Here is a 24,417-nt window from a genome sequence, read left to right on the forward strand (position 1 = left end):
TTCTGGACGAATAAAGGACATAAGAGGAAGTGAGGTGAACTGGGGGAGGAATCTAACGGGCGTCTGTCAGGCTGAGAATGAGGGGAAAGAGGTGTTGATGACCTCCTCGACTTTCAACACACATTTTGTCACTGAGTGAAATGTGAGAATAAAATCCATCCGAGACTCCCAGTGAAGATGAAACCTGCTGTAAAATGAAAAGGGGATAAAAAAAAAAAGCTTTTTGCTCACTTATTTAAACTCACTTTGCTTCATTAGATCGGCAGAGAAAGGAACTAAATATACTGAAAACAAAATCACTTCCCTTCATGACACTGGATACGATGCATGACTCCAATATAATATACTTTAGTTGTATAATAACTTTTATACTTGTAGGATTTGAAGTTTACAGAGAAGTTAAAGAAATTCAACTGAGGAATGTTGACAGGAGAGCGAGTCGATGAAGAGAATTCACAGAGGAGAAACCATCCGGCTGACACGCCTTCATCAGGTTTAATGAAGCACATTCACAAAGTAAAAGTGAAATCTGTCTCATTTTGTTTGGAGGTCTAGAAAACCTCCCATCAGCATCTTCTCAATCTTCTCATCGAAGCGAGAAAGCCTTTACACGTCATCGACAACGCCTCCTCCCATGAATCCTGAGAAGTTGCTCGTTGCTGCATGTAGTTGCTTTGGTGTTAATGTTTAAAATACACTGCGTATCACATCTCATGATTATTCTCATGAACCAGATACAAGTATGAACTCATAAATACAAATAAACCCCTTTTTTTGTTGACATTACAATAAAAATATGAAAGTTAGCCTAGTTTTCTTCCATATTATTAACAAAATCAAATATGTGGCTATATAGTATCTATTCTTTATTCATTTACATATTTATGATATAGATTTGTTGTTGAATAGTATTTACAAAGAGAGTTAAAAGGATTAAAGACACTTTGAAATAGTACATATATTAGACTGCAGGATGTCAAATTATTCCTTCTGATCATAGAATATTGAAATACTCTTCCATGCATATATTAGCTGCTGAGTTACAATATGATGCACGCAATGTTAGGCAAAAGTTACACTAGAATGCATCTCAGATAATAACTATCATTCTGACGACTATACATATAAACAGATTAAAATCCCTCCCTATGATAAGAAGCCTTCATAACTGAATCACCTCATGAATAATATTCAGGAGGAATCCGTTCATTCAAAGACATTTCTGCCACCGGAGGAGAGAGACTTGCCGCCGTGGCGAGCAGCCGCCTGTGAAGACACAAACATTATAAATAAAGTTTTATATAACTCATGTTTTAATGTGAAGTGTGAAACGCTCTCCCACATACTGCCGTCTGCCCCTTGGAGAAGTTGGCATGTGCATAAAGGAGCACGGCGATGTCATGATGCCCCGCCTCCAGAGCGATGGACAGCGCCGTGCTCTCATCCTGGAAACACAAAGGGATTGTGGGAGTTTATTTCCATTTATTGAATATGAACAGAGAGAGAAATAAGAGCATGCTGTGTATAATTAATTCTATACTACGCCTTTATTTCCCTGACGTATATGATGGAGATGTTCGACTATATGTGAGACTAAATTAAATTGGAAGGCGTCAGCTTCACAGCTTGATGATGATGATGATGGTGATGATGATGATGATGGTGCACGTACGCTGTCAGCGAGGGCGGCGTCACAGTCCGGCTGCCCCAGCAGCAGCTTCACGATGTCGGCGTGGCCGTGCTCGCTGGAACACATCAGCGCCGTGGAGCCCTCGTCGTCCTGGAGGTTGACCTCTGCCCCCCGGGCCAGCAGGGCCTGCACCATGTCCATCCGGCCGTGGCTCACGGCGAGCATCAGGGCCGTCTGGCCGGCCTGCGCGACGTTAAAACACGCCATCAGGGTCCAAACGTTTCAAACGTTGAGTCACAGCTCGGTTGGAGAACCAGACACGTCACACTTTCCTCTCAGGGAAGATGCTAAAAGTAGACTTTTTCTTTGTTTTATGGTTCCAAAATCTCCTATTTATGATCTCATAATCTCTTGGACTATGATTTGGTATTATATGGGTAAAAGAGAGACAGTTTTCAATTTATCTTTATCTATTAGAGGCGGGAGAAATAATCGATTCTAGTCTATAATGATACATTTTTTTTATTTTTTTAGATATATATTTTGGAGCAATATTTCCACATTTTATATAAGTATTGTAGCACATCAACTTTGTCCTACAAATAGGAATTGGTTATGGATTTGAAGAAATTCTCATTATATTTAAATCCCAAATAGAGCATCGTGATTGAATAATCTAATCCTGACAGAATCGTAATCCAATAGAATCTTGAGGTGTCTGAGGATTCCCACCACCAGGCAACTCCAATGAGCCTGTTACCTATCTATCTTTTTTTCTTCTCATATATTTTTTCATATATATATCTCTAGAGGAAACAGCAGGCTCTCACACTGACCTGGCTGGCCTTGGCATTGACGTCTCCTCGCCTGAAGAGCTGCTCCACCACTCTCATGTCGGCCGGACTCTCCACGGCGGCGAGCGCCGCCAGCATGATGGGCGTGTAGCCGGCTTTGTTCTGCTGATCGACGTTGCACACCTCTGGAGCCAATCGGACCGGGAGAGAAGAGACAAAAACAATAGAGGCATGGAATAATTAGCACTCTCCAAAGCTTTTAATTACACAGCAGCGACACAAACAGATTACAGCCTCACTCAAAAAGTGTCCTTCCTTCATTGTTGCTGTGCAATTTAAGTTTTTAAACTTTGTTTACATTCTATAAGCACAGTCACTTACTCTTTCAAACAGCTCCAATTATTGTTGTTTTCCATTCTCAGAGTGCATGAATGCTTTGGATGTGGTTCAACTCGGACCAAAGGTTTCATTTTCGAGCAACATATTAAAAATGCATTAGTCATGTAGTCTGGAAAGTAACATTTCAGTGACTCATTAAAGTTATTACTTTATGCTTCCTGGACACACAGAGGTCCAATCTCTTCTGAAAGCTGCAGCAAAGCATTTTAGATGCAAAAAAATAAGAAATAAATACCATATCTCCTCCATTAGGACAAATCATCAAGAGTCCGCCTGTTCAATTTCTACTTTAATTGAAGCCTTTGAATGAACAGGCGCATATTTAAATCTCTGAACTTCTATCCCTTTTAGATTTTTTTCACAGCTGGAGAAACTGTTGGGATTTTAAATTTCTAAAGTATATCTTCATATTCATAAACCTCCTGCTCTACAGGTTAGTGAAGACATGGGCTCGGCACAGTAGGAGGACAGACAACTACTTTCAGCAGCTTGATGAAGTGAAGGCAATTTGTTTTTTTTACTTGTTTTGTAATTATTGTGTCGTCATAAAAAGCTTTGCCAGTAAAAACAAAATAAAAATGTTGGCTGGTTATGGAGCAATAAACAAAATGTATTTTAATCATCGTGTTGTTGTAACAAGCCATTATCCTTATTATCCTTTCTTTTATGTTAACAGTGTGGACAAAGTATCTTTATCCATCACTCAGAGACAACTGCCCCCCAGTGGCCACTAGGGGGCATAGCATCAGAAAGAGGACACATTCTATGACCTCTAGTGTTTTTTCCTGTGAGTATTACTTTACCTGCATCAAGCAATTTCTTGACGATGCCAAAGTTGGAGTGGGACACGCTGTAGTGCAGAGCCATGTTTCCATTGCCGTCGGCCATGTTGGCAATATGCCGCAACACTGAAGGTGAAATGACCCGAAACGCAGACAAGTGATCGGCCACGGTGTCCGGAGAGGCCGACTTGTGGCTGGACACGGAGAACCACTCCTGCTGGAGGATTTGTAGACAGTCGTGCTGCGAAGGATGCAAAGAAAAAGGACATCAGTGTGTTTGTCTGCATCCATACATGTCAACAATACACAGCGTGCAAGAGAAATCTTGACTTTGAATAGAAAAAGAGCCTCTTATCGTTACAAAGATGTGACCGAAAGAGCTCAGAGGAAGAGCAAAAACTCATAATTAAAATCAAATATATACAAAAAAATGAAGAAGTTTACAAATCTGCCTTCATACAATCAATACAAAGTTTGGTACGTGTTTGTTTGTTATGTCGAGTTGGATTTTCCTTCTCTCGAACTCCCCTTTCTCTCTATTTTTAAACCAAATTATCATAAATGTGAGGCGTCTCTTTCACTTGCAAATATCAGTTTTCAAGATGGAGAAAAATACAATGAGAGGAAATTACAGAGCAGAGAACATTCCTCCATCTGTTTCTTTTTTTATGTGAACACACCATGCCTCAACACACACACACACACATACACATATATATATATATAGTGAATGAAACCTACCAGCTCCCTGCTGGATAAAGCTGCGTTATCACTCAGGTGCATCTTCAAGGCTTGACAAGCAGAAAACAACGTTTCACTTAACTTCCCCCTGAAAGGAATAAAAATGCAAATTCAGACCTGTGGGACTTTTGAAAGCAGAAACTCTCCAACGTTAAAAATACACTAATCTTTATTCAACTGGCTTCTGGACTACATTGCCTCTGTGTGTGTGGTTTTCCGGACCCTTTGGACCCCTTGCCGGAGCCACCTTTGCCCTTTCTTCCATCCTGAGAAGCTTCCTTTGATTTCTTGCTTCCTCTCCTTTCCACGTCCTCGGCGTTCGCCTTCTCACCGGCGGGGAGCTCGTAAGATGACGCGGGGTCCAAGCTAAGGACGAAACAAAAGAAGTCAACGCGCTGAAAAAAATAGTTAAGATCCGATGTAAAAATATGCATTTAGACATTCGATGATTACCCGGCGGTCACCCTCATAAACTTCATGCTCTTCCTGTTGCTACCGCAGCCTTGGTCGCCGTTTTGTTTCTTCGTTACTGAACGCAGCACGACGGCGTTAGTCGACCCGTCTGGAAATAATCAACAATATTATTAAATACAACACATCGAAATATCTATGCAAGACTCAGTGAGGTTGTATTCATGATGCTTTTCTTACAAATCTGAAGGCCTCATTTACAAAAAAAAAAGAGAGAGAAAGTTTCTCCTCCTACGATGCCATTCATTTTTAGACCTTCAGCCACAAAGTGGTATGTGGTACGAGACACCCTCCAAAAAAACATCTCATTCCAAACATAACAAGTGTTTCCTCTCTAAAAGGTCAGCAGCCGAGCCAAAAGGACGCCACTTCCTCTTTGTCGAACACAAACCTCAACCGGGACCTTTGGGTCTGGAGGTACGAATATTTTTAAACTAGACACATTCCTACTGATTCTTTTTTTTGTTGATGACAAAAACACACACATATTTACCTTGCAGAGCTGAGGAAGCCTGTTGTTCCAACATCTGTATCATTCTTTTCACCTCTGAATCGCTGCCGCCCTGTTGGCCGATTCCTTCGTTTGCTTCGTCACACATAGAAGAGTCATCTAAGTGGGAAGAAACAGCAGGACATTACAGACATTGCATACTAGTATAATACATAATAATAACAATCCACCAATAAAGGTACCCTAAAAAGTGTTGGTGACCAGTTGTGGCACTATGGAGCAATGGTCAGCATTTTAATAATGCAAAGGTTTAGCAAGCTTTATGTTGTTTAGTGGCTTCTCCACAGTAACCAATAAAGGTAGCATTGAAGCAGAAAATAAAAGGCAAAAAGAACATGAACTTGGATGCAAACAGTTTAAACCCTCAATGGTGAGAAAAGTTCTATGCTTACGATAAAACTCCCCATGTACCTTCTACACTAACTAGATCTAAGATGTTACCCGGTGCCTGAGGATCCAGAGGACGGACTTCCGTTCCACCTTTGTTACCGCAGGACATCTTGGAGCTTCCTCGGCTGCTGTGCCGCTGGACAAACCCCTCCCTCTGCTGAGCGTGGTCCTCTGTGAGCAGATCCCCATGCTCCCTGAGGAGCCACTGCATCTTCTCTATGTAATGGTTCAGCTCCGGGTCCCACTGGGACTGGGAGGAAGACTGCTTGGCTGCTGGTGCACCGGACGAAGCCGACAAATCCCGTATCCTGCCCTCCCCTACGCCGATGCTCCGTGTCTTTATCGGGTCCGGCAGATGGGAAGGTCCGGAGGCCATATTTCGGGTTTTCAGCCCGACCAGGAAATTCTCCTTAATGTTCGCGTATCCGACGCCAGCGTCTCGGGTTACCTTGGCGACCGCCCCCGGTGTTTGTTTTAAGGCACTTCCCAGCAGATTTGTAGTTCCAACGCCGATCGTGCGGGTCTCTGGGGTGCCTTTGACCCCGTTGCCTACAGACACCGTCCTGGTAACAGTCTGAGAGGTGTTGGTGTGCTTGTCTTGGGTACTGAGGACCGTATTAGTGCTGGAGTCTGCGCTGAAGGCAAGGCTGGTGTTGGTAAAGCGAGACACCGAACTGGATACTGTGTTGGTACGCTGAGAAGCCATCTGGGGCGATGCCATGATTCCCAGATCCACTCCTCGGACTGGATCTGTGGCGATACCCTGAGAAACCACTTCCTTCGCCTCACAGACGATCACGTCAACAGAACAGTCCCCACAACCCACAGAATGATTAATCTTTCTTTTGTTAGGCATAAAATTCTCCAGCGGGACCTCTGTGTTGGTTTCTGCATCACACAACTTTATTTCCACACCGACTCCTCGTGTGTTTGTCAAGACTTCGATCCCGACACCCTTTTCCAAGGTCTCCACTCGCTCCCTGACCTCCCAGTGGCTCATCGGTATATCTGGTCCTGTGCAGACATCCTTCAGCTCAGGCCTGCAACACGATACCCCCACAGTCTTCACCTCCGCTGCCTCCCCTGTGCTGGCATCTCGGAGGTCCGTGTGATTGCCCACTCCCTGACTCGTGGTGTCAGGCCTCGCCTCTGTGGCCGTGCTCACCGTGGCCGGTCTGGCCAAGGAGGCTTTATCAGCTCGGTTCCTAGCTCCCGCAGCCTGAAGCTCCAGTTTCAGACGGCTCATCTCTGTCTGGAGGGCGGACTCCTTCAGCTCTGTTTCCAGGTGACAAATCCTCTCCTTCAAGGCGCCAATTATTAGTTGTTGGGCGTCGATCTCTGCTTCCCGTTCGGTGTAAATCCCAAGATTAACTTCAGACACTTCTGTTGCAATGGACCTCGTCTCCACCCGATCAGTGTACGCATATTTGTTTTCTTTTGTGGGTTTAGACGAGGCCATATCTATATCTTTATCAGTTCCAACTGCCACTGACTTGCCATACAGATTGCCTTGCAAATGCCCTTGACCGTTTGTAATTCTTTCCAACGCCTGCATCTCTTGAGTCAGTTGCCTGAGCTCCCTGAGGTCGGTGCAGCCACTTCTCACTACACCCTCGAGTCCTTTCTCCAGATCCACCTTGCTCTCATTGGGTTGTCCAATGCTACATGCTCTCTTCCAGATCACATCATTCATGCCCTCGTGGTCGCTGTGGTTCTTCAGCTGAGAGACCAGTTGCCTCTTCTCCTCCTGAAGGACGGAGATTTTGACCTGGAGAATGGGTATGATCGTCACCTGCTCCTCCAGCTCCTTCAGCCTCTGCAGAGCGACCACCATCTGGTCCCGGACATGCTGAAGGTGCGTGGGGCCCAGACTTGTGACCGAGGCGGTCCTGCCGGGGCTCTGTGGGCTCAGCCTGAGGCATCCAGTGCTGCCTCTACTGCCCATGGAGGAGCTGAGGTGGACGTGCACATCACCTCCCGAGCCAGCAGGCTTGTTCCCGTTGTTGTTGTGATTATATGCACCCAGGCCAGTGAAGGGTGAGGGTGACCCACGGGAGCTTACCCCTCCGAAACTGGCCAGTCGACGCCGGGGTTGAGGCTGAGGTGGAGGCTGACTCATCTCCTCCTCATCCAAGTGTTTGAGGGTCTCTACTAAGCGCTTTTCCGGCATGGGGCTTTGTCTTTGTGAAGCCAGAGACCTTGCAGCAGGCTGAGGCTTTGCCTCATTAAGTATCGGAGAGGTTGCCAGTCCTTCATTCCTGGAAAGTTTGTTCTCGGACGAGGAACCGTGCGGTGGAGGAAGAGGAGGTCGACCCCTGGTTGTGGAAGACATGCCCAGCAGTCTTACATCATCGCTGCCGGACGGCGACAAGGCTTCCGCAGAATGCCACTGGCTGGATGAAATGGAACTCGGCAATGTTTTTTCCACATTGCCGACGGCCACCTTGGGCCTCCTCTTGAGGCTTAGCCGCTTAATGTTGGCGCCGTTTTGGAAGCTGTCCACACACTTGAGGTAGTCCACGTCAGACTGATAACCGTAGTCGCTCCCCGGGTAGTTTGGAGCACACTCATCCGTGTTTTGACCTGTTGGACCAACAGTGGAATAACCATAGTTTATAAAAAAGACTCCATACAAAACCTAATTGCATGTGTTGGAAAACCAGAAAGTCTAATGCATGAATATGTATAAAACTAACTAACTACAATACGTAGCAAACCACTGGTACTGAAGATAGAAATTGATTTGAACTGCATAACAAACATTTGTATACATTCTGCCCTTTCCCCCCTCCTTACCTCAGTATTATACGTTCATAAGCGACCGTTTCTATTCGAGTCTAGAGCCTTCCTTCACATCACCACGGAATGTTTTTGACTATAAACTCTGTGAGGCTGTCCCACAAGAAGAGGAGGGACGGGAGGAGGATTTAGCAGTTGTGTAGACACGGTTTTCAGTAGTCACTTCGCTCTAAATGGTATGTCTCTCTGTATAGACGGATCCCTCTCTCTATAATTACTATGCAACTCTCCCCTAAAAAATGCCTAACCATATTCTTGGCAGGTTTTTCTCAACCACAGTCATCTTCCAAAGTATTTCCGCCAGTGATTGAACACACACACACATACAAAAACAAAAGCAACTGAATGCAATGAATGAATCGTCTTAATGCATCAAAAACTCAGTCATTCATGAAAAAAAGGTTTTATTCTGAGGAATGGTTAACTTGATTGAGATATTCCAGTTCTACAAATATCTAAATGCCATTAAAACTATATAAACAGAAGGCCGGACAACACAAGAGTTATGTAAATATAATTTAAGAAAGTAATGGAAAGTAATAGTTACCTGATGCATTTCTCATGATGTAACTGCCTTTTGCCATGAATGCGATGCCCAAATAATAATAATGGAGCAAATCCCTTTATATCCAGTCCAGGATGTTAAATAAGTCTGTAAATAAAAGAAAATACAGCAAGTTAACTATACCTCATTTCCTGATGATTAGCTTTTACTGCACATGCATTGACCTACTGCACCACTCATCCTCTCTCTCTCTCTCTACATCTAGCTCTCTCTCTCTCTCTCCAGGTCCAGCAGTCAACAACAGATACCCTTACAATGCTTACATACAGGAAATGCAATACCAGGGCCAAGGCATATTATAGTTAATTCTGCAAAACTACAGTGAGGAAAAGGCTTCAGCGGTGACTCACCACGTGACAATGCCGTATCACTTTCTCATCAGTAAGCAGCACCTTCTGTTCTCAGCACACGGAGGGGAGCAAAGGATGCACACTTATGTTTGAAGTCAACTGAACAGCCAATGGTGTTGTTATGAATAAAATAAGATTACATGAGCTGCAGAAGGAGAAATGAGGTTGTTTCAGCAGAAAAAAAAAAGCATCAGATACAAGAGAAAATAACATTTAATATGCACACAAGGACAGGATAAGACAGAATAATGAATTGCAAAATTATTAATATCGACATGGATAGAATATGTAATATTTGGCGTATGTCTGCTGCTGTCAGTGTATATATGTATGCATGTATCCTCACTGACATTTTCATCTGAAACCTAAATGAACACAGACATCAAGCCTCAGGCAATAAATCCAATAAGTTTAGCCAGCTCTGTTTATAGGCAGCCACAGCAACCGAAAGTACTGCTTCTGCCGCTTTCAGATGATCGTTTTAGAGTGACTTGGGGGAAATCACATTGGAGGGAGGCAGAGTCAAGTTTGCAATTAAATAGATCAGAATAAATGCTTGAAAACACGAATCAGGAGATGACGTTTGTTTTTTTATTCTGTTATTTGGGTCATTTTAGACCATCACTTCTACTGTATCACTGTGACATTCAAGGTGACTCTCTTTGGGGTTGAATTTGTTTTAAAAACTTACATTTCTAACACCTGTGTTACTGTCATGGTATGCTGTGTCGTAAAGTCAAAGTTTTTTTGTATCCTCTAATCCAATTTTTAAATTTTCTTGTGAAGCTAATAAAAAAAAAATAAAAAAAAGAAGAAGAAGAAGAAGAAGAAGAAGAAGAAGAAGAGAATGAAAAAGAAGATCAACTCTGGTTGTGGGTCAAAAGTTCGATTTTTTTAATTATTATTATTGGTTAATCCATTTTTTGATATTTTTTTCTTGTGGATTACTAAAAAAGAAATACAAAGAAGAAGAAAATGAAAAAGAAGATCACTCTTTGGTTGAATTGTTCATAACAGGTATCCTACAACTTCCAGTAAGAGGTCAAATCGGCAATGATGTATTTTAAGGGGTCACAAGACAGAATGGTTGAGTCCAGGACGAGTGTTTTCCGCTTTCCGTGGAATAGTCCAAATTAAATCCCCCCCATGTCTCTATTTCGGCTCCAGGTGATCAGCCAGTCCTCATTATGATTTCCCTTCCCATTTTTCTCAACTTTTGACACCGACAGAAGCTACTGCAACAGGTATGTTTAATATATTCTCCAGGTAACTTGACATAATGGCAAAAGGTGTAAATATGGCTCGAACATACCAAAGTTAGTTATCAGGTTAGCAAGGCTGGATGTTGCTAAAGTCTGACGCCTTGTGGTCAAGATGAGAAGATAAACTGTAAACGCATTACATGATGCTGGTGGTCAACTCTTAAATTACTTTCTTAGGGTCAAGAGAATGTTTTTTTTCATCCTGTTAAAAATGCTCTCAAACTCGGAGCGCCATCACTCGTACGCTAGCTAGCAAGCTAGCAGTGATGGGATGCTACTCACCTGTAGGAAGGTAAGTTGGCTTGGTGATGTCACGTAAAAGTAAAAAAAAAAAAAAAAGTAACAAAGTATGAGCTGAGGGAGGTTGAAACGCGTTTTTTCAGACATTAATGCCAAAGCTAAGTGCTCTTTTATCCTCTTTGTTTACGTATTTGTGAAACGAAATAAAGTTTTCGCTGCTGCAGCAGCAGTAGGGCAGCCACTGCGCATGCGCGGAGAGCTGTCAACATGAGCAGCAGCTCGAGCTGCTCGTGGGAGTCAGTCAGGTGATGAATAGTCCTCGGTAAAATATTGATGATGGCTCTTCTATGACTACAAGATTTTCTTTTAGTGTCTCTATTGTGTCTGAGGCATTTTGTATTTATGTATTTATTTATATATGTGTGTATATATATATGCATTTATTTTATATGTATATATATATTAGACAATCTTGCATTTCTTAACACAAACTTGTAGTGTGTATTAACTGGGGGAAATTACGAATCAAACAAATGTTATGCATGTTTTTTCTCTCACAATAATGAAATTAAAAAAAAAAAAAGACTAAATTAGAGTTTTATAAAACCAGATACAACTACACAGTGTTTAAATGTTCCGCAAGGATTCAACCATAGATTTTTTTACAATTGCAAATGGGCATTTTTTTGACTTGTAATGCACAAAACTAACGACTGCAACTGATTCAAGGCACGGAAACGGCCTTGAATTGTATTTTTGCCCAGACTTCATTCATATTCAGCAGCTTGTAACCTGCACAGCGACATCTTGTGGACTCAAGGGGGAAATACATTTTTGCCCTCTTGCCAGCAATACCAAATGTGTTCTTGTAAAGTTGGAGTGCAGGAAAAAAAGAGTGCATAACTTATTTTGTTTGCTGACTAAAAGTATGTGTTTTATTGAAGCTATGTTAGAAGTGTGCCTATGTTAAATCCAAAATCAGTTCTCTGACATTTATGTTTGCAACTATTCAGTTATAAATACCCTTAAAAAAACAACAAACTGAGCCGTGCGTGTGGTTACCCATCATACATTCATTACCTCATGGTGGTAGCTATTATCAGGCCTGGTGCCTTGTTAAGTTCAAAGTTCAACTTCAGCTTCCTGTTGGGAAACGGGTCTCCGGCACATTTCATGTAAGCTTATTATAATTTATGTGTAGACCTTTTTCACATTAGTGTCACAGACGAGAGATATAGCCATAAACGAATTCCACGCTTGCTTGCAGAGACACAGACATGCGACGCTGCTCCCTCCTGAATGTTTCTGTTCATTACTAATACTGTTTTATCAGCCCCTTATAGTGAAGGTGTTGTATTAAATCAAGTAGGGTCAGCAGGGACAATGAGTCCCATGAACTTTACTCCTTCAGGAGCATGCAGGGAAAGAATGTTATTATAGCAGTTACAGTCCTGTATCCACAGAATTGCTGAGCTCATCAAGTCTTTTACAAGCTCATTTTTTCAACAAAAAAAAAAGCTGTTTTGCAATATCTTACCCCCCAAAAGTATGAGCTTAATAAATCTCATAAATTGCTTGGCACTTTGTAAAATCTAGACGAATGAAATTTCCAGAAATAATAGGCAGAGAGAGAGCATTTGTTGATGAAACTGTGAGGAAATAGATGAGAGGATTTATGTAGTGTGGAGTAAACGTTTCTGTTAAAAGCTTTAGGGATCAAAATCATGCACTTCTGCACCAATAAATACGATGAAATATGTTGAGGCTAAGTGCTGTGTGTAACATCACTCATTTTAATCATTCAAAATGTTGCTTACAACTCATATTTAGTAGAACTTTGAACAAGCTAAAAAAAAAACAACAAAAAAACAAATCCAATCAATGTGAACATGGGATTGAATCAGGCTTCTGTTCCTTTAAAACAAACCACTATCTTTGAACTTTGCTCTTTTAAACCCAGCGTTAAAGAAGGTGATCAAACCAACCTCCCTATCTGTGCAAAAGGGAGGCTTTTGATTGGTTGGAAGAGTTGCACACCCCCTATGTCAGTTCTAGAGTCCACTTTTTTTTAACTTTGGGTCTACGCTCACCTATTTTACTCCGAGGCACAAGGGTCCCCGGTCCCGCACCCGACGGCAAAAAAAAAATGTCTGACAAAGGAGCCTTCGACACCAACGTGCTGACCCTCACCAGGTTCGTCCTGGAGGAGGGCAGGAAGGCCCAGGGCACAGGAGAGCTGACCAACCTCATCAACTCCATCTGCACCGCCGTCAAAGCCATTTCCACCGCCGTCAGGAAGGCTGGGATCGCTAACCTGTGAGTATTTCTGTGTTTTTTTAATCGGAAATGGGGAGGGAAGAGAACGGGGGGACTATAGTTTGCGAGGTTGCTATTATATGCTTTTATTTTGAAAGTTTCTATTTCCATGCATTAGTTTTTTCTGTCTTAAATCCGTGTGAACTAGGACTTTATATCTGTGTTAGTTTAAGTTTATGCAGCCTGACATAAGAATCAGTAACTTCAGCCCCCGGCCAAAGGTAAACTCACATGTTGTGTATATTCCTCCCGGGGTCAGAGGTCAAGGAGATAATGTGCTTTCGGGACCTTTTTCGGGGATTTTAACTAAAAATAACAAAAAAATAAAAAAGCACAGTTTACGAGTTATTATTACATTTCCGTCATTGTGGTTGGATAGCTTTTTTTAATGACTCTCTTTACTCTCTGGGAAGTTATGGCATCGCGGGAAGCACCAACGTGACGGGGGACCAGGTGAAGAAACTGGACATCCTGTCCAACGACCTGGTCATCAACATGATCAAGTCGTCCTTCACCTCCTGCGTGCTCGTGTCCGAGGAAGATGAGAAGGCCATCATCGTGGAAGCAGACAAGCAGGTACCGACATCCGTGTGTGTGTGTGTGTGTGTGTGTGTGTGTGTCCTTCATCTTTACGTTAAAGATTATATAACATGTTTTTCTTGTGTTATGGTGACGTTGATAATTTGTTCTCAACAGGGAAAATACATCGTGTGCTTTGATCCTCTGGACGGCTCCTCAAACATCGACTGTCTCGTCTCCATTGGAACAATTTTCGGCATCTACAAGAAGGTTAGTGCTGATTAAACTGAGTTTATATAGAATTAAATTAAGTGCATTTACTCAGGTCCTCTTCTGAAGTATAATGATACATTATTACTTATGTGCTATTATAGTATATCCATTAAATGCTACTTTATACTTCTAATTTGCTACATCTCAGTGGAAAATATCGTACTTTTTGCACCATTTATCTGACAGCTTTGGTTACTAATTACCTTGCTGATTATAAATTTAATCAATAAAAATATAGTTTTCCATTGTGGTGTGGCTATGTCTGCTTAAGGCAGGTCATCCACCTCGTATCCCAGGGGACTTTTATTCTCATACAGTAGATTTTAAAGAGCTCCTGGGTAATTAAAGCTGCACTATTTATTTATTTATGTTCATTATAACTACTGTAGATAAGATATAAGGTCCAATATCCAGGCTCCCAAATACATAAAGAGGTCGTTTACAATGTAGCATCATTCTCCCTGGCGGAGTCAACAACCAGCCTGTTTATAGTGACACCTTTTTGTTTTTCTTGTGTCGTCCCAGACGACAGACGGCGAGCCGTGTGAGAAAGATGCTCTGCAGCCGGGAAGAAAGCTTGTGGCAGCCGGTTACGCTCTGTACGGCAGCGCCACCATGATGGTCCTGTCCACCGGGCAGGGAGTCAACGGCTTCATGCTCGACCCCGTAAGAACAACCTTTTACTGCCACTGATGACATCAAAACTGTAAAAAAACAACAAAATTCCAATATGTGTCTTATCTCATCTCTCTTTCAGTCAATTGGCGAGTTCATCCTGGTGGATCGAGACATCAAGATCAAGAAAAAGGGCAAAATCTACAGTTTGAATGAAGGATACGCACAGCACTTCTATCCAGACGTGACGGAGTATCTACAAAAGAAGAAATTCCCCGAGGTATTACATTACAAGTGGCCATTACTAATCATACTGCGTAAATTAATAGTATTTTGCATTCTGAATATGAAAGAGATTCAAGATTCAAAGGGTTTATTGTCACATGTGCAGTAAAGAAACGTACAAAAACAAAGTCATGTAAAGGCAGCATGTGAGACATGAGTAAAAACAACAATAAAACAGTGCTAATGTGACTCTACGTGATATTTGTGCGTCTCCAGGACGGCTCTGCTCCATACGGCAGTCGATATGTCGGTTCCATGGTCGCCGATGTTCATCGTACTTTGGTGTACGGAGGAATCTTTTTATATCCTGCCAATACCAAGAGTCCGAAGGGCAAGGTAAGCAGCGTTTTGGGATAATTTCAGATCATCTATGTCCAAAAGGAATCTACGCATACATCATTTCTCCCGTCTCACTTCTCAGCTGAGGCTGCTGTACGAGTGCAACCCCATGGCCTTCATCATGGAGCAGGCGGGAGGCATGGCAACCACGGGAGCCATGAACGTCCTGGACATCCAGCCCACCAACATCCACGAGCGGGTTCCCGTGGTCCTCGGGTCCCCCGACGATGTGCAGGAGTATCTTTCCATCTGCAAGAAGCATAAGAAATGAGGTATTGGACTCTGGTATGTATCAGCATCACACAGGTCTAAGTTTAATAACCATCAATTAGCAAAATTGTGTGGAATAATACAAGTCTCTTTGAATTCTGCAGGTCTGGTGCTGAGCATCCTAAAGCAGGACTGACGGCACAATGAGGACATAGTCATGATCTCAACTGCACTGATGAAGGAACCGGAAACCTCGCTCTAAGTGTTATTTGTAGAGACTTATACCTTATATTTTTTAAATAAAGGCAAATGAAAAGATGTTACGAGTTGTCAAAGTCATTTGTATGCATTTCTGGTTAAAGACGTAGGTAATGCAAAAACCCTTACTGTATTTGTTTGTCGTAAAACACTTTATTCGTTTTAGACATTTTCCTTTTTTTATTTTACCACCACTCATTCCCTATACACAACTTCAGCCTCTTTCAAAGGCTGAATAATATGATGTAGTTTCATTGACCGTCTGCTGAAATTGCTTTTGGCTGATATATAACAGAATGTTTTTCACATTAAAAGCTGCCAATGATTATGGCATGAATACTTTAAATGCTCAGGGAAATAAAAACAAAAAACTCGTCCAATCAAAAGAGTCGGGGTGGAGATCCACACAGAGCCTCCACCTACCGGCTTTTGTAACGCTTGCCGTAAAGCAGGTCAAATTGTAGTCTCATTAGAACTACAAAACCGCTACCCGACGAGGCAAAGTTACATAGTGCGGTTACAGCCAATAGAGGGCCGCAGAGCGAATGCTGAAGTGCCGTTCACCCGGTTTTGAGGTGATGAACCACTGAAACTATTTTGGAAACATTATTTTAAGGCACTAAATACTCTTTAGTGTTGCTTTACACGTGAGGGAGTGGTATCAATATTCAAATTTTGTCAAGAAAGTGAATAAACGTAACAAAAGAGGACAGTTTTTTTCACAGTCCATTAACAAGCTTCTCCTTTTACACCAACTCCGGGTTTTCCTCGTTGGCCTCTGATTTCTGGCATCGGCAGCAAACCCTGACAGGCCTTCAGTAGAGCCAGAAATGTTTCAGCGTCGCCACTTCACTAATGAGCCATAAAGACTCACTGAGACAAACAAACAAAACAAAAAAAACATCCAACAGTATGCTCACACGAAAACCTCATTCAATCAATCACGCTTATTCAGGAAAGCGGTCTTTATGTTCCGTAGAACAACGAGGCATTCAAAGACGTCTGTACTTTTCTTTTTTTTCTGATGTACCGTAGCTTCCAGTAAAGGGGGGATGTGTGTGTGTGTGTGTGTGTGTGTGTGTGTATGAAATTATATGATATGGAGCTTTTTTAATAAGGTTACAGCACAATAATAACAGTTGTGTAAATCTCTGGCTGCTGAGATCACTTGGCATCGGAGCTTAACGCTCCACCGAGAGCATGATGGAAATTTCTCCTTTCTGTTTTTAAATCACGTCTTGGCAATCTGAAACCTTCTTGAATATTGCATGTGAGTCATACGAAAAGTGGAGTTATGTGAATTGATAACAGATGGTGTGATCGGAGATTGAAAGGCACTGAGAAGGAAAAGAAGTGTGTGTGGAGAGAATACCAGAATAATTTATGGAGCTCCGGCGTGCTGGATGGAATCCATATCGTCTGGGATTCACAAAAAAACCTAAAACCGCTATCCTCAGGGTTTTTTTTGTTGTGTTTTTTTAATGTGTCTGTCAGTGTCCGTGTTCAAGGGCCACTGTGCCCATGAGACACACAAACACTTACACATTACAGGCACTTGTTTATTTCGATTTTGTTCAGACTGTCTATGATTATAGGTTACTGAGTCAATATTTAGATTTGCAGGAAAAGCAAAAACCCTGCCTGTTTATTTTCCCCCTCGCTACTGTGTGTGTGTGTGTGTGTGTGTGTGTGTGTGTGTGTGTGTGTGTGTGTGTGTGTGTGTGTGTGTGTGTGTGTGTGTAAGTGTGGGCCATGTTAAAGGACAAAAAGAGATGACATCTTGTTTTTACATAGATTACATTTTGCATCCCTGATAAATGTTTCTTCTTCCAACGGATTTATTCTTAATGTAAATGTTAAATAAATAATATAATATCAATATGTTGGAGTTTGCCATGCTGTTTGGCCTTCTTCTCCCTGTCTAACCGTGACAGGTCAGTACCTGTTGTTCTCTGTCGCCGTCCTTCCTCGTCTGATATCCAGCCCCGTGTCCAGACAGGCTCTGTTTACTTTACACTCCGATGAAGAGTGCTATAGCGGTGTGTGTCTGTGGTGTGTCTGACGGCTTACACCCCCCCCCCCCCCCCCCCCCCTCTCTCTCTCTTCAGCCTATCTCACTTTATCTGGTGCTGAATGGGAAGGACGAGCAAAAAGACAACTTATGTGTCTGCAGGAATTAAAGGAAAAAAATGTTGTGATATAAAAGCAGTGCTGGCTCAGCTGATTGGTCGGTTTACCACTTTGGTCCAGACTGAAATATACCAACAACTATTATAAAATAATACAGCCAAAAACATTATGTGGTCAAACACACACAATTCAGTAAACTGACTCACTTAATTAGAGAAACTATGTTGTATTCAATCGTCGTTAGGGGCGACGGAGGAGCTGCTCCTCTTGGCGTCGCCGTCGTTAATATAAACATGGGAATGTGGGTTGGGTTTTGCCGTAGCCTTGTTTATCTAACATTTGATGCAGATATGAAGCTATTTTTTATGCTTCTGGTGTGTTTTCTATTGTGCATGTAATGGTTTTTGCGGTCTTGCATTGTTTTTTTTTTTATTGAATTGGGTGGTTTTTAAAGTTGTGATTGGCCTGGAAACTGGGCAATCTGATCTGGCAACGTCGAGGAACCGCCATGAGGTTGACATTTGTGGGTTTTTTTTTTTTTTTAAATATCTGTCGAGAAAAGACGGGGGCACGCCATTAAAGCAAACAATGCCTGTGGAGCTTTATTTTTGAAGAAGTTGCCCTTTTTGTTGAGTTGACCAGGACTCCCTATTTTCTAAAATCTCCTCTTAAAATAGGAAGAAATTAGTAAAAATGCTGACATGAGCTATTAGCTCAAACCTCACAAAGCCGCTCGCATTCGCGTCGGCTCTTAATTTAGTTTTTCCATCATCGTGGGTGCATGTTTAAATCATTTATAAGCAGATAAGGAACGACATGCAGTGGTCCCCGGATGTAACGGTAGCACATAAGCAACAGATGAATCTGTCCGTTTATCTACTCAACCAGACATCCCAATATAAACAAGATTGTGAAACCGTTTTTATATCTTTCGGTCATCAGACTACACATTAGACCGACTGGCCGTCCTCTTTGTTTAACTCGCCAGCATGGCTTCTCTCAGCGCGGTGACAGTAGGCAGACTCGGAGAGCCCATGTTTAAATTAAACATAAACTCTGGATCCCAGACCACCCTGACTGGAGCTAACTTCTTATCCAAATACTGTCTCAACCTTTGTCCACAAAGGACCCATATTTGTACCTGACATGCATCCCCCGATCCCGCCCCCCGTGAATATACTCTTATTTTGATAGGGAACCAAGTTTCCTCGGGTCGATCGCATCAAAAGAATCTGTAACATCCGTCAAGTTTTTAATCATCTTATTTCTTCTCCAAAAACGGATTCTTTTGAGGCCAAGTTGGATGGGAGAAACCATTAGAGGGCAAGGAAGTGAAGTGTTTTTGTCCAAAGTTATGTTGCTAGGCAACATTAATGCTTGCAGAGCACTTAACCTCTCTAGTTGTTTTACCTTCTGATATGAGATTTTGATTCAGTCTCCATCTGCTCACGCACAAATCAGCACAAAGTAAAAAAATCCCTTTTATTCATGGTGTATCATATCGTGACCATGATATTTTTGTATCCGTCTATTGAAGTGGGATCTGTTCTACGGTGTCATGGATCGGGGGGACCAGATCGGGCCAGACCACCGCTGGTGCTGCGCCTCACAAAGGGCTGCTGTGTTTGGATTACAAGCATGTGGTTACTGTCACCGAAGACAGCGCTCATCTGCACTCAAGCCGCCAGACCTCCTCATAAACCTACAGTTAGTGTCTCCTCCACTTGTAGCATATGTGTGTATTCAAAGTTTAGGGACCAAAAAACGATAATAGAAATGGATCGAATCGCCAAATTACACGCTCGCCATCCGGGAAATACAGTACTTCAAAGGAAGCTCTCGTGCATTTGTTAGTTTTTTTTACACGAGGGAAGTGTCTGCAGTTATTATGCTGCTTTTACAGCCCGGAAATGATGCCTTTTTTTCAACTGCATCAGCAGTTATGCACCCAAATTTTCATAAATCAGCCCACGCGCTTCCTGCGTCGAGCCCCCGTTTGTAAGAATACTCCCGAGGCCCGGGGAGGAAGCTAATCCAGGACTATTCTAACGCCGTCTTCAATCCGCCCTCCAACGTTGTGATTACTCGGGAGGCAAATGTCAGAGAAGCCCTGGGCCACATCTCAATTTTCTGTCTTCCCGAAAAACCGGCAGCTACGCCTTTTTTTTTTTTTTTAAAAAGATTGAGGCCTCAAGAAACATGCCCCAACGTTGGCCGGATGCCAGGCGGGGCCGAGTTTTTGCAGAATGAAAGACTGCAATCTAGTATCCTGTTTCTGTCGACTCCGTCGCGTTAAGATTGAGCAATAATCCCACAATGATCCCATCTAGCTCCGACTGAAGTATCCCATGTCTTCCAAGAAAACCTAACCTTTACTTGAGGGCTTAAAGGAGCAGTGCAACATTTTTTTGGAAGGGGGGGGCTGCCTTTCTGTCTGTATAGGAAACAAAAATCCACCTTTAGGTACATCTCAAACTCACCATTTCTATTTCTATTTCTTGGGCATTTTCTGGAGTGTCTGCTTGTTCCTTGGCAACCGCTCAGAGCCAGGAAATAGACCGCACCTAAGCAGCACTTTGGTATTTGGACATATAAATTAGTGAGACACAAGCAAATCTTTTTCACACTGTGAAATCAAAAAATAGGACCATCATGTACGAAATGAATGATGGATTGAAGAAGGCTTGAAACTAGAGAATGAGACCCTAAACTCATGTTTACAATGTTTACTGAGATAATAAATCACAATTTTCTGTTTTTGCAACCCGACGCATCGCCCCCTGGTGGCTATTAGAAAGAATGCACGTTTAAGGCACTTTTGTAAACGTTTCTTTTTAGGGTTTCTTTTTAAGAGGTTTGTCGCCTGATATTTTTACAGATATGTGTATCGCAAATCTTCTCGCCAATCCCCAACACCTAATCACTTGGCTGGCATTATTACTCTGTCAGAGTTGAATTGGGTCAAAGTAAAAATAATCAAACTGTCTTATTAAAACCTATATGCAGGAGTCCATGAAGCATCAATCATATGAATATTTCAGCTCTCGTAATGTGGATGTTGGGCTCGTTATATTCTTCCTGTCAGGTTCTTTGTTGAGGCCTTGATCTATTGAACAATGGCTTTTCTTTGAGGCCGATCTGTTTCTGAGGAGCTATTTCCTATTGAAGAGAAGCGTGATAAGAGTCCATCTGCAGCCTCTTTACCTTCTGGAAGAGCTTCTTTTTTAACCTAACGTGATGTGGCTTATCTCCCCCCTCTTTGAAAAGAAATGTGCTCTGTTATCTTATCATTGCCTGACCACTGTCACTAAGCATCTCTTGACAGGGCGAGCAAACCCCCGGAGAGTTCCCATTGTTTCCTTTATAGCACAGATATTTTTCTGTAGGTATCATCAGTCTCCAAAAACAAAAAACAATCCTTTGTGATCGCAAAACCAGCACGTACCTCTCTCTCTCCGTCTGGAGTTTAACTCTCTGTTCCAATCTATTTAACAGCCTCGTCTGCTTTCCCTGCAAAAACCCTTTAAGTGTAACAATATCGAGCACAACGTGAAGCTTTTTTTTTTTTGGTAACATTACCCAGCGTTCGCTCCCTGTCGTGTTGTTAATCTGTTTCCGTGAAACGAGCCAAAGGAACCCGAAAAAAGCCCTCGCTGATGAGAAACACAAAAACAATGTATCTGTTCATCCTCGCCATCGAACCGCATTCTATACTTTTTGGCTTTTCCACGATTATAACTTTTCTGAGTGCTCTTTGGCTACTTTACAGCCAAAGTGACCCATGTTTGAACTGGTGGCCCCTGTGAGTTCAAAGTCAGATGGGGTTTTTTTTTTTTCCTCCTGCGGTGCCTGGCTTCCCCCAGCAGGGTTCAACACTCAGTCATGACTTACCAAGATTAATGGCGATCCTAGATGGGAGACGAGGATCACCAAAGTGCTTTTGTCTGGGAACTAAGAACGTCTGCATGAGATTTTTATCCCTAATTCATCTCGTAGATGGCATGACAATCCATCCCATAATAGTCCTCTATTAGGTCCTCAAGTCCAGCCTCGCCGCATTCATATATGACACGAGAATGAACTTCACGGCATCTACCAAAATCATTGTGATTCATCCTCTGGGGATCATGAATGTCTCCAGACGATTTGGCAAATCCATCCCAACATTATCAACCCCCATCTTTACCAAAATTACGTTTTCCACACAACTGAACTTCACAAATATGTTTTTCTACAGATTTTTCTTTTTTATCAGACAGAACGATCGCATTTTGAAATACGTGGTTAACGAGCAAAACCCCCAAAATGCTACAAGGCAACATAGTTTACACAACAAAATGGATTGGTTATGTTCAGAACAAAACATCATAGTTGGGTTTAAAATGACCGCAAAATTGAATGAAAAACAAAAAATACAACAAAAGAACTTGGTTATTTTTATCCAATCAAAGCACCCCGACCTCCTCCCTGTGCAGCCTTCCACAGACTCTGATTTGTGATATGCTAATCGCTCATGTAGTCCAGAAAATATAGTTTCCCTCCATGCATAATTCAAAATGCAGTGTTTTGTTGTGTGGGAACATAATATTAGATACTCGGGTGGCTAAAAAAATCCCTTTGATCCAGGTGATTTCCATCCCTCCCGTTGTAATCTTTCTGAAAACAGAACTGCCGCAGTGCTTTGTGCTGCTTGTGTTGTGTCACACCTTCTGCATATTCATGTCACGGCTGCACGCAAAAGTTATTTTTTTTTCATCAAAAGCATTTAAATTCATCGCTTTCATGTGAGAATGAAGAATGAAGGCAAAAAAATAAATAAATATCAGCATGTCGAAGACCGGGGAGACATCTGAGAAGTTTCCATAAGCCACAGGAAAATGAGAAAATGTAGGGAGAAAAAAAACAACACTTGGCAGCATTTTAATATTGACTCCTTTCCCCCCCATCTCTCTCTCTCTCTCTCTCTCTCTCTCTCTCTCTCTCTCTCTCTCTCTCTCTCTCTCTCTCTCTCTCTCTCTCTCTCTTTCTCTCCCTCTCTCTCTCTCTCTCTCTGGGCTTGGAAGCACTTGAATACAAAGTTCAGTGAATTGGCACGGCAGCTTGTGTGTAATGACTTCTGACAGCAGTGGAGACAAACTGAAGAGCATGTCTGTCTCTGCGTGAGTATTTACAAATCCACTCTTGGGAACCGCATTCCAATTCTGGAAACCCTGTTATATGCGAGTCGCCATGAGCGACCGCATGTAGGCCCACGGGGACGCACATCCGGGACACTTGCAAAGGGGGGAGGGCTTCGTATTTCCCTTTTTTCGGCGTAAAAAGTGAAGTATCACGGTGATGCATTTAGGGTAATTTAAGGAGGTACATGTTTTTTTTTTTTTTTTGGAGGGGGGAGCAGCTGCCAGCTCCATCATACGGAGCTCAACTGAATCTGGTCGTTGTTCTCATCTGGCTGCCGTCCAACACTGATGGGGTTTTTTTGTGGGGGTTCTGCTGTGTTATGAACTCATTTTCTAAAAAAACTGAAACGCAAACGTGGCCCCAGGATGTGTTCTTTAGGCTTGTTGTGCATCCGAGTGTGGAGTTTACCACAAAAAAAGAGTAAAAGCACGTCCTTCGGTGGAGTGTCCACGAAGGAATCACAGATATGATGATATCACGATATTTTCCCCCACGATAACTGATATCACGATTCTGCGATATATTGCAAGAAATCATCTACGATCAGCATCACGATATCTCTGTATCTGAAGGAGAAAAAATACCAGTGAAAAGGCAATAAGCAGGAATGAATGAATCATATACTGTGTTTATTCACTGCATTGTCTTAGCTTAGTCCCTCTTTAACACATCATCATTCAAATATAGACATTAACTGGCAAAAGGCCAAGAGGAGTCGTGAAGTAGTGACTCTGGTGAGGCAGGCTTAATGCAAAAAAAATAGCGATATTTGGCGCCACTGTATCGATAACATATTGGAGTATCATGATATCTCGATGTATTATCTATGTCTGATAAGAGGTCTGAGCAGACCGACCGGGGGGGCGGCTCTTTGAAGTGAATGCAGACCCCTTGAGCAGTTCACCATTTGGGCTTTTCTCTAACCTCCTGCTTTGATGTTGCTCTAAAGTGAGTCTGCAGCCGTCCTGTTGCTCTGGTATGCCAGCTGGGGGAGGAGGTGGAGGTTGTTTTGGGTTATTTGGCTAAAAAGCTCTCCTGCACTCGTCTTGACTCCTCTCTAATCTCTCTAATTGGACTATGGGGGGGGGGGTTTGAGGGTCTGAGGGTCCCCGCTGAGAGCTGCCAGATCTTTGTGGTCACAGTGTTGGCGATGTGACGGGGTCAGGACAACGCAGCTATCCCGGTGACTGAGTGGCTTTTTTCCTACGCCCCCCAAACACATCTGTTTAGGTTCCATTCCAAGTGGCTCTCTGTTTGTTTGCATGGCTGAAGTTGTTATTCCTCTTCACACTCTAATACCTGTTAAAATACTGGCTGGTTAGAATCTCACACCGCTGCAGATACGCCTCCACTGACT

General features: G+C 42.5%; 3 protein-coding genes across 5 annotated transcripts in view; 1 reads left to right on the plus strand and 2 right to left on the minus strand.

Moving 5' to 3' along the window:
- Nucleotides 1-537: 537 nt before the first annotated feature.
- Nucleotides 538-9,243, minus strand: LOC311029776 (KN motif and ankyrin repeat domain-containing protein 1-like). Of its 2 annotated transcripts, none has more exons than XM_084035115.1 (11): nucleotides 9,065-9,243; nucleotides 5,770-8,301; nucleotides 5,311-5,427; nucleotides 4,800-4,908; nucleotides 4,569-4,712; nucleotides 4,347-4,434; nucleotides 3,627-3,846; nucleotides 2,467-2,609; nucleotides 1,673-1,873; nucleotides 1,347-1,445; nucleotides 538-1,266 (listed from the first exon to the last, which is right to left on the minus strand). In XM_084035115.1, exons 1-11 carry the CDS (start codon nucleotides 9,099-9,101, stop codon nucleotides 1,207-1,209), a joined length of 3,750 nt encoding a protein of 1,249 aa, XP_083891241.1. In that variant the 5' UTR covers nucleotides 9,102-9,243; the 3' UTR covers nucleotides 538-1,206. The 2 variants fall into 2 exon arrangements, with proteins under 2 accessions (XP_083891241.1, XP_083891240.1); XM_084035114.1 differs by having other exon boundaries at nucleotides 4,545-4,712.
- c9 (complement component 9) overlaps nucleotides 3,403-24,417 on the minus strand; it is a 34,155-nt gene continuing 13,140 nt past the window's right edge. The window contains exon 12 of the mRNA XM_084035139.1: nucleotides 3,403-3,412. The gene's annotated coding sequence lies outside the window, so the exon portion shown is untranslated. The remainder of the gene's footprint in view (nucleotides 3,413-24,417) is intronic.
- Nucleotides 13,031-15,795, plus strand: fbp1b (fructose-1,6-bisphosphatase 1b). 2 transcript variants are annotated; one of them, XM_084035150.1, is made up of 8 exons: nucleotides 13,031-13,250; nucleotides 13,664-13,826; nucleotides 13,947-14,039; nucleotides 14,568-14,708; nucleotides 14,800-14,937; nucleotides 15,159-15,278; nucleotides 15,364-15,566; nucleotides 15,656-15,795. In XM_084035150.1, exons 1-7 carry the CDS (start codon nucleotides 13,081-13,083, stop codon nucleotides 15,550-15,552), a joined length of 1,014 nt encoding a protein of 337 aa, XP_083891276.1. In that variant the 5' UTR covers nucleotides 13,031-13,080; the 3' UTR covers nucleotides 15,553-15,566; nucleotides 15,656-15,795. The 2 variants fall into 2 exon arrangements, with proteins under 2 accessions (XP_083891276.1, XP_083891277.1); XM_084035151.1 differs by having other exon boundaries at nucleotides 15,364-15,553; nucleotides 15,656-15,791.

The sequence above is a fragment of the Eutrigla gurnardus genome, assembly GCF_963514095.1.
Source record: "Eutrigla gurnardus genome assembly, chromosome: 19".
Classification (NCBI taxonomy): domain Eukaryota; kingdom Metazoa; phylum Chordata; class Actinopteri; order Perciformes; family Triglidae; genus Eutrigla; species Eutrigla gurnardus.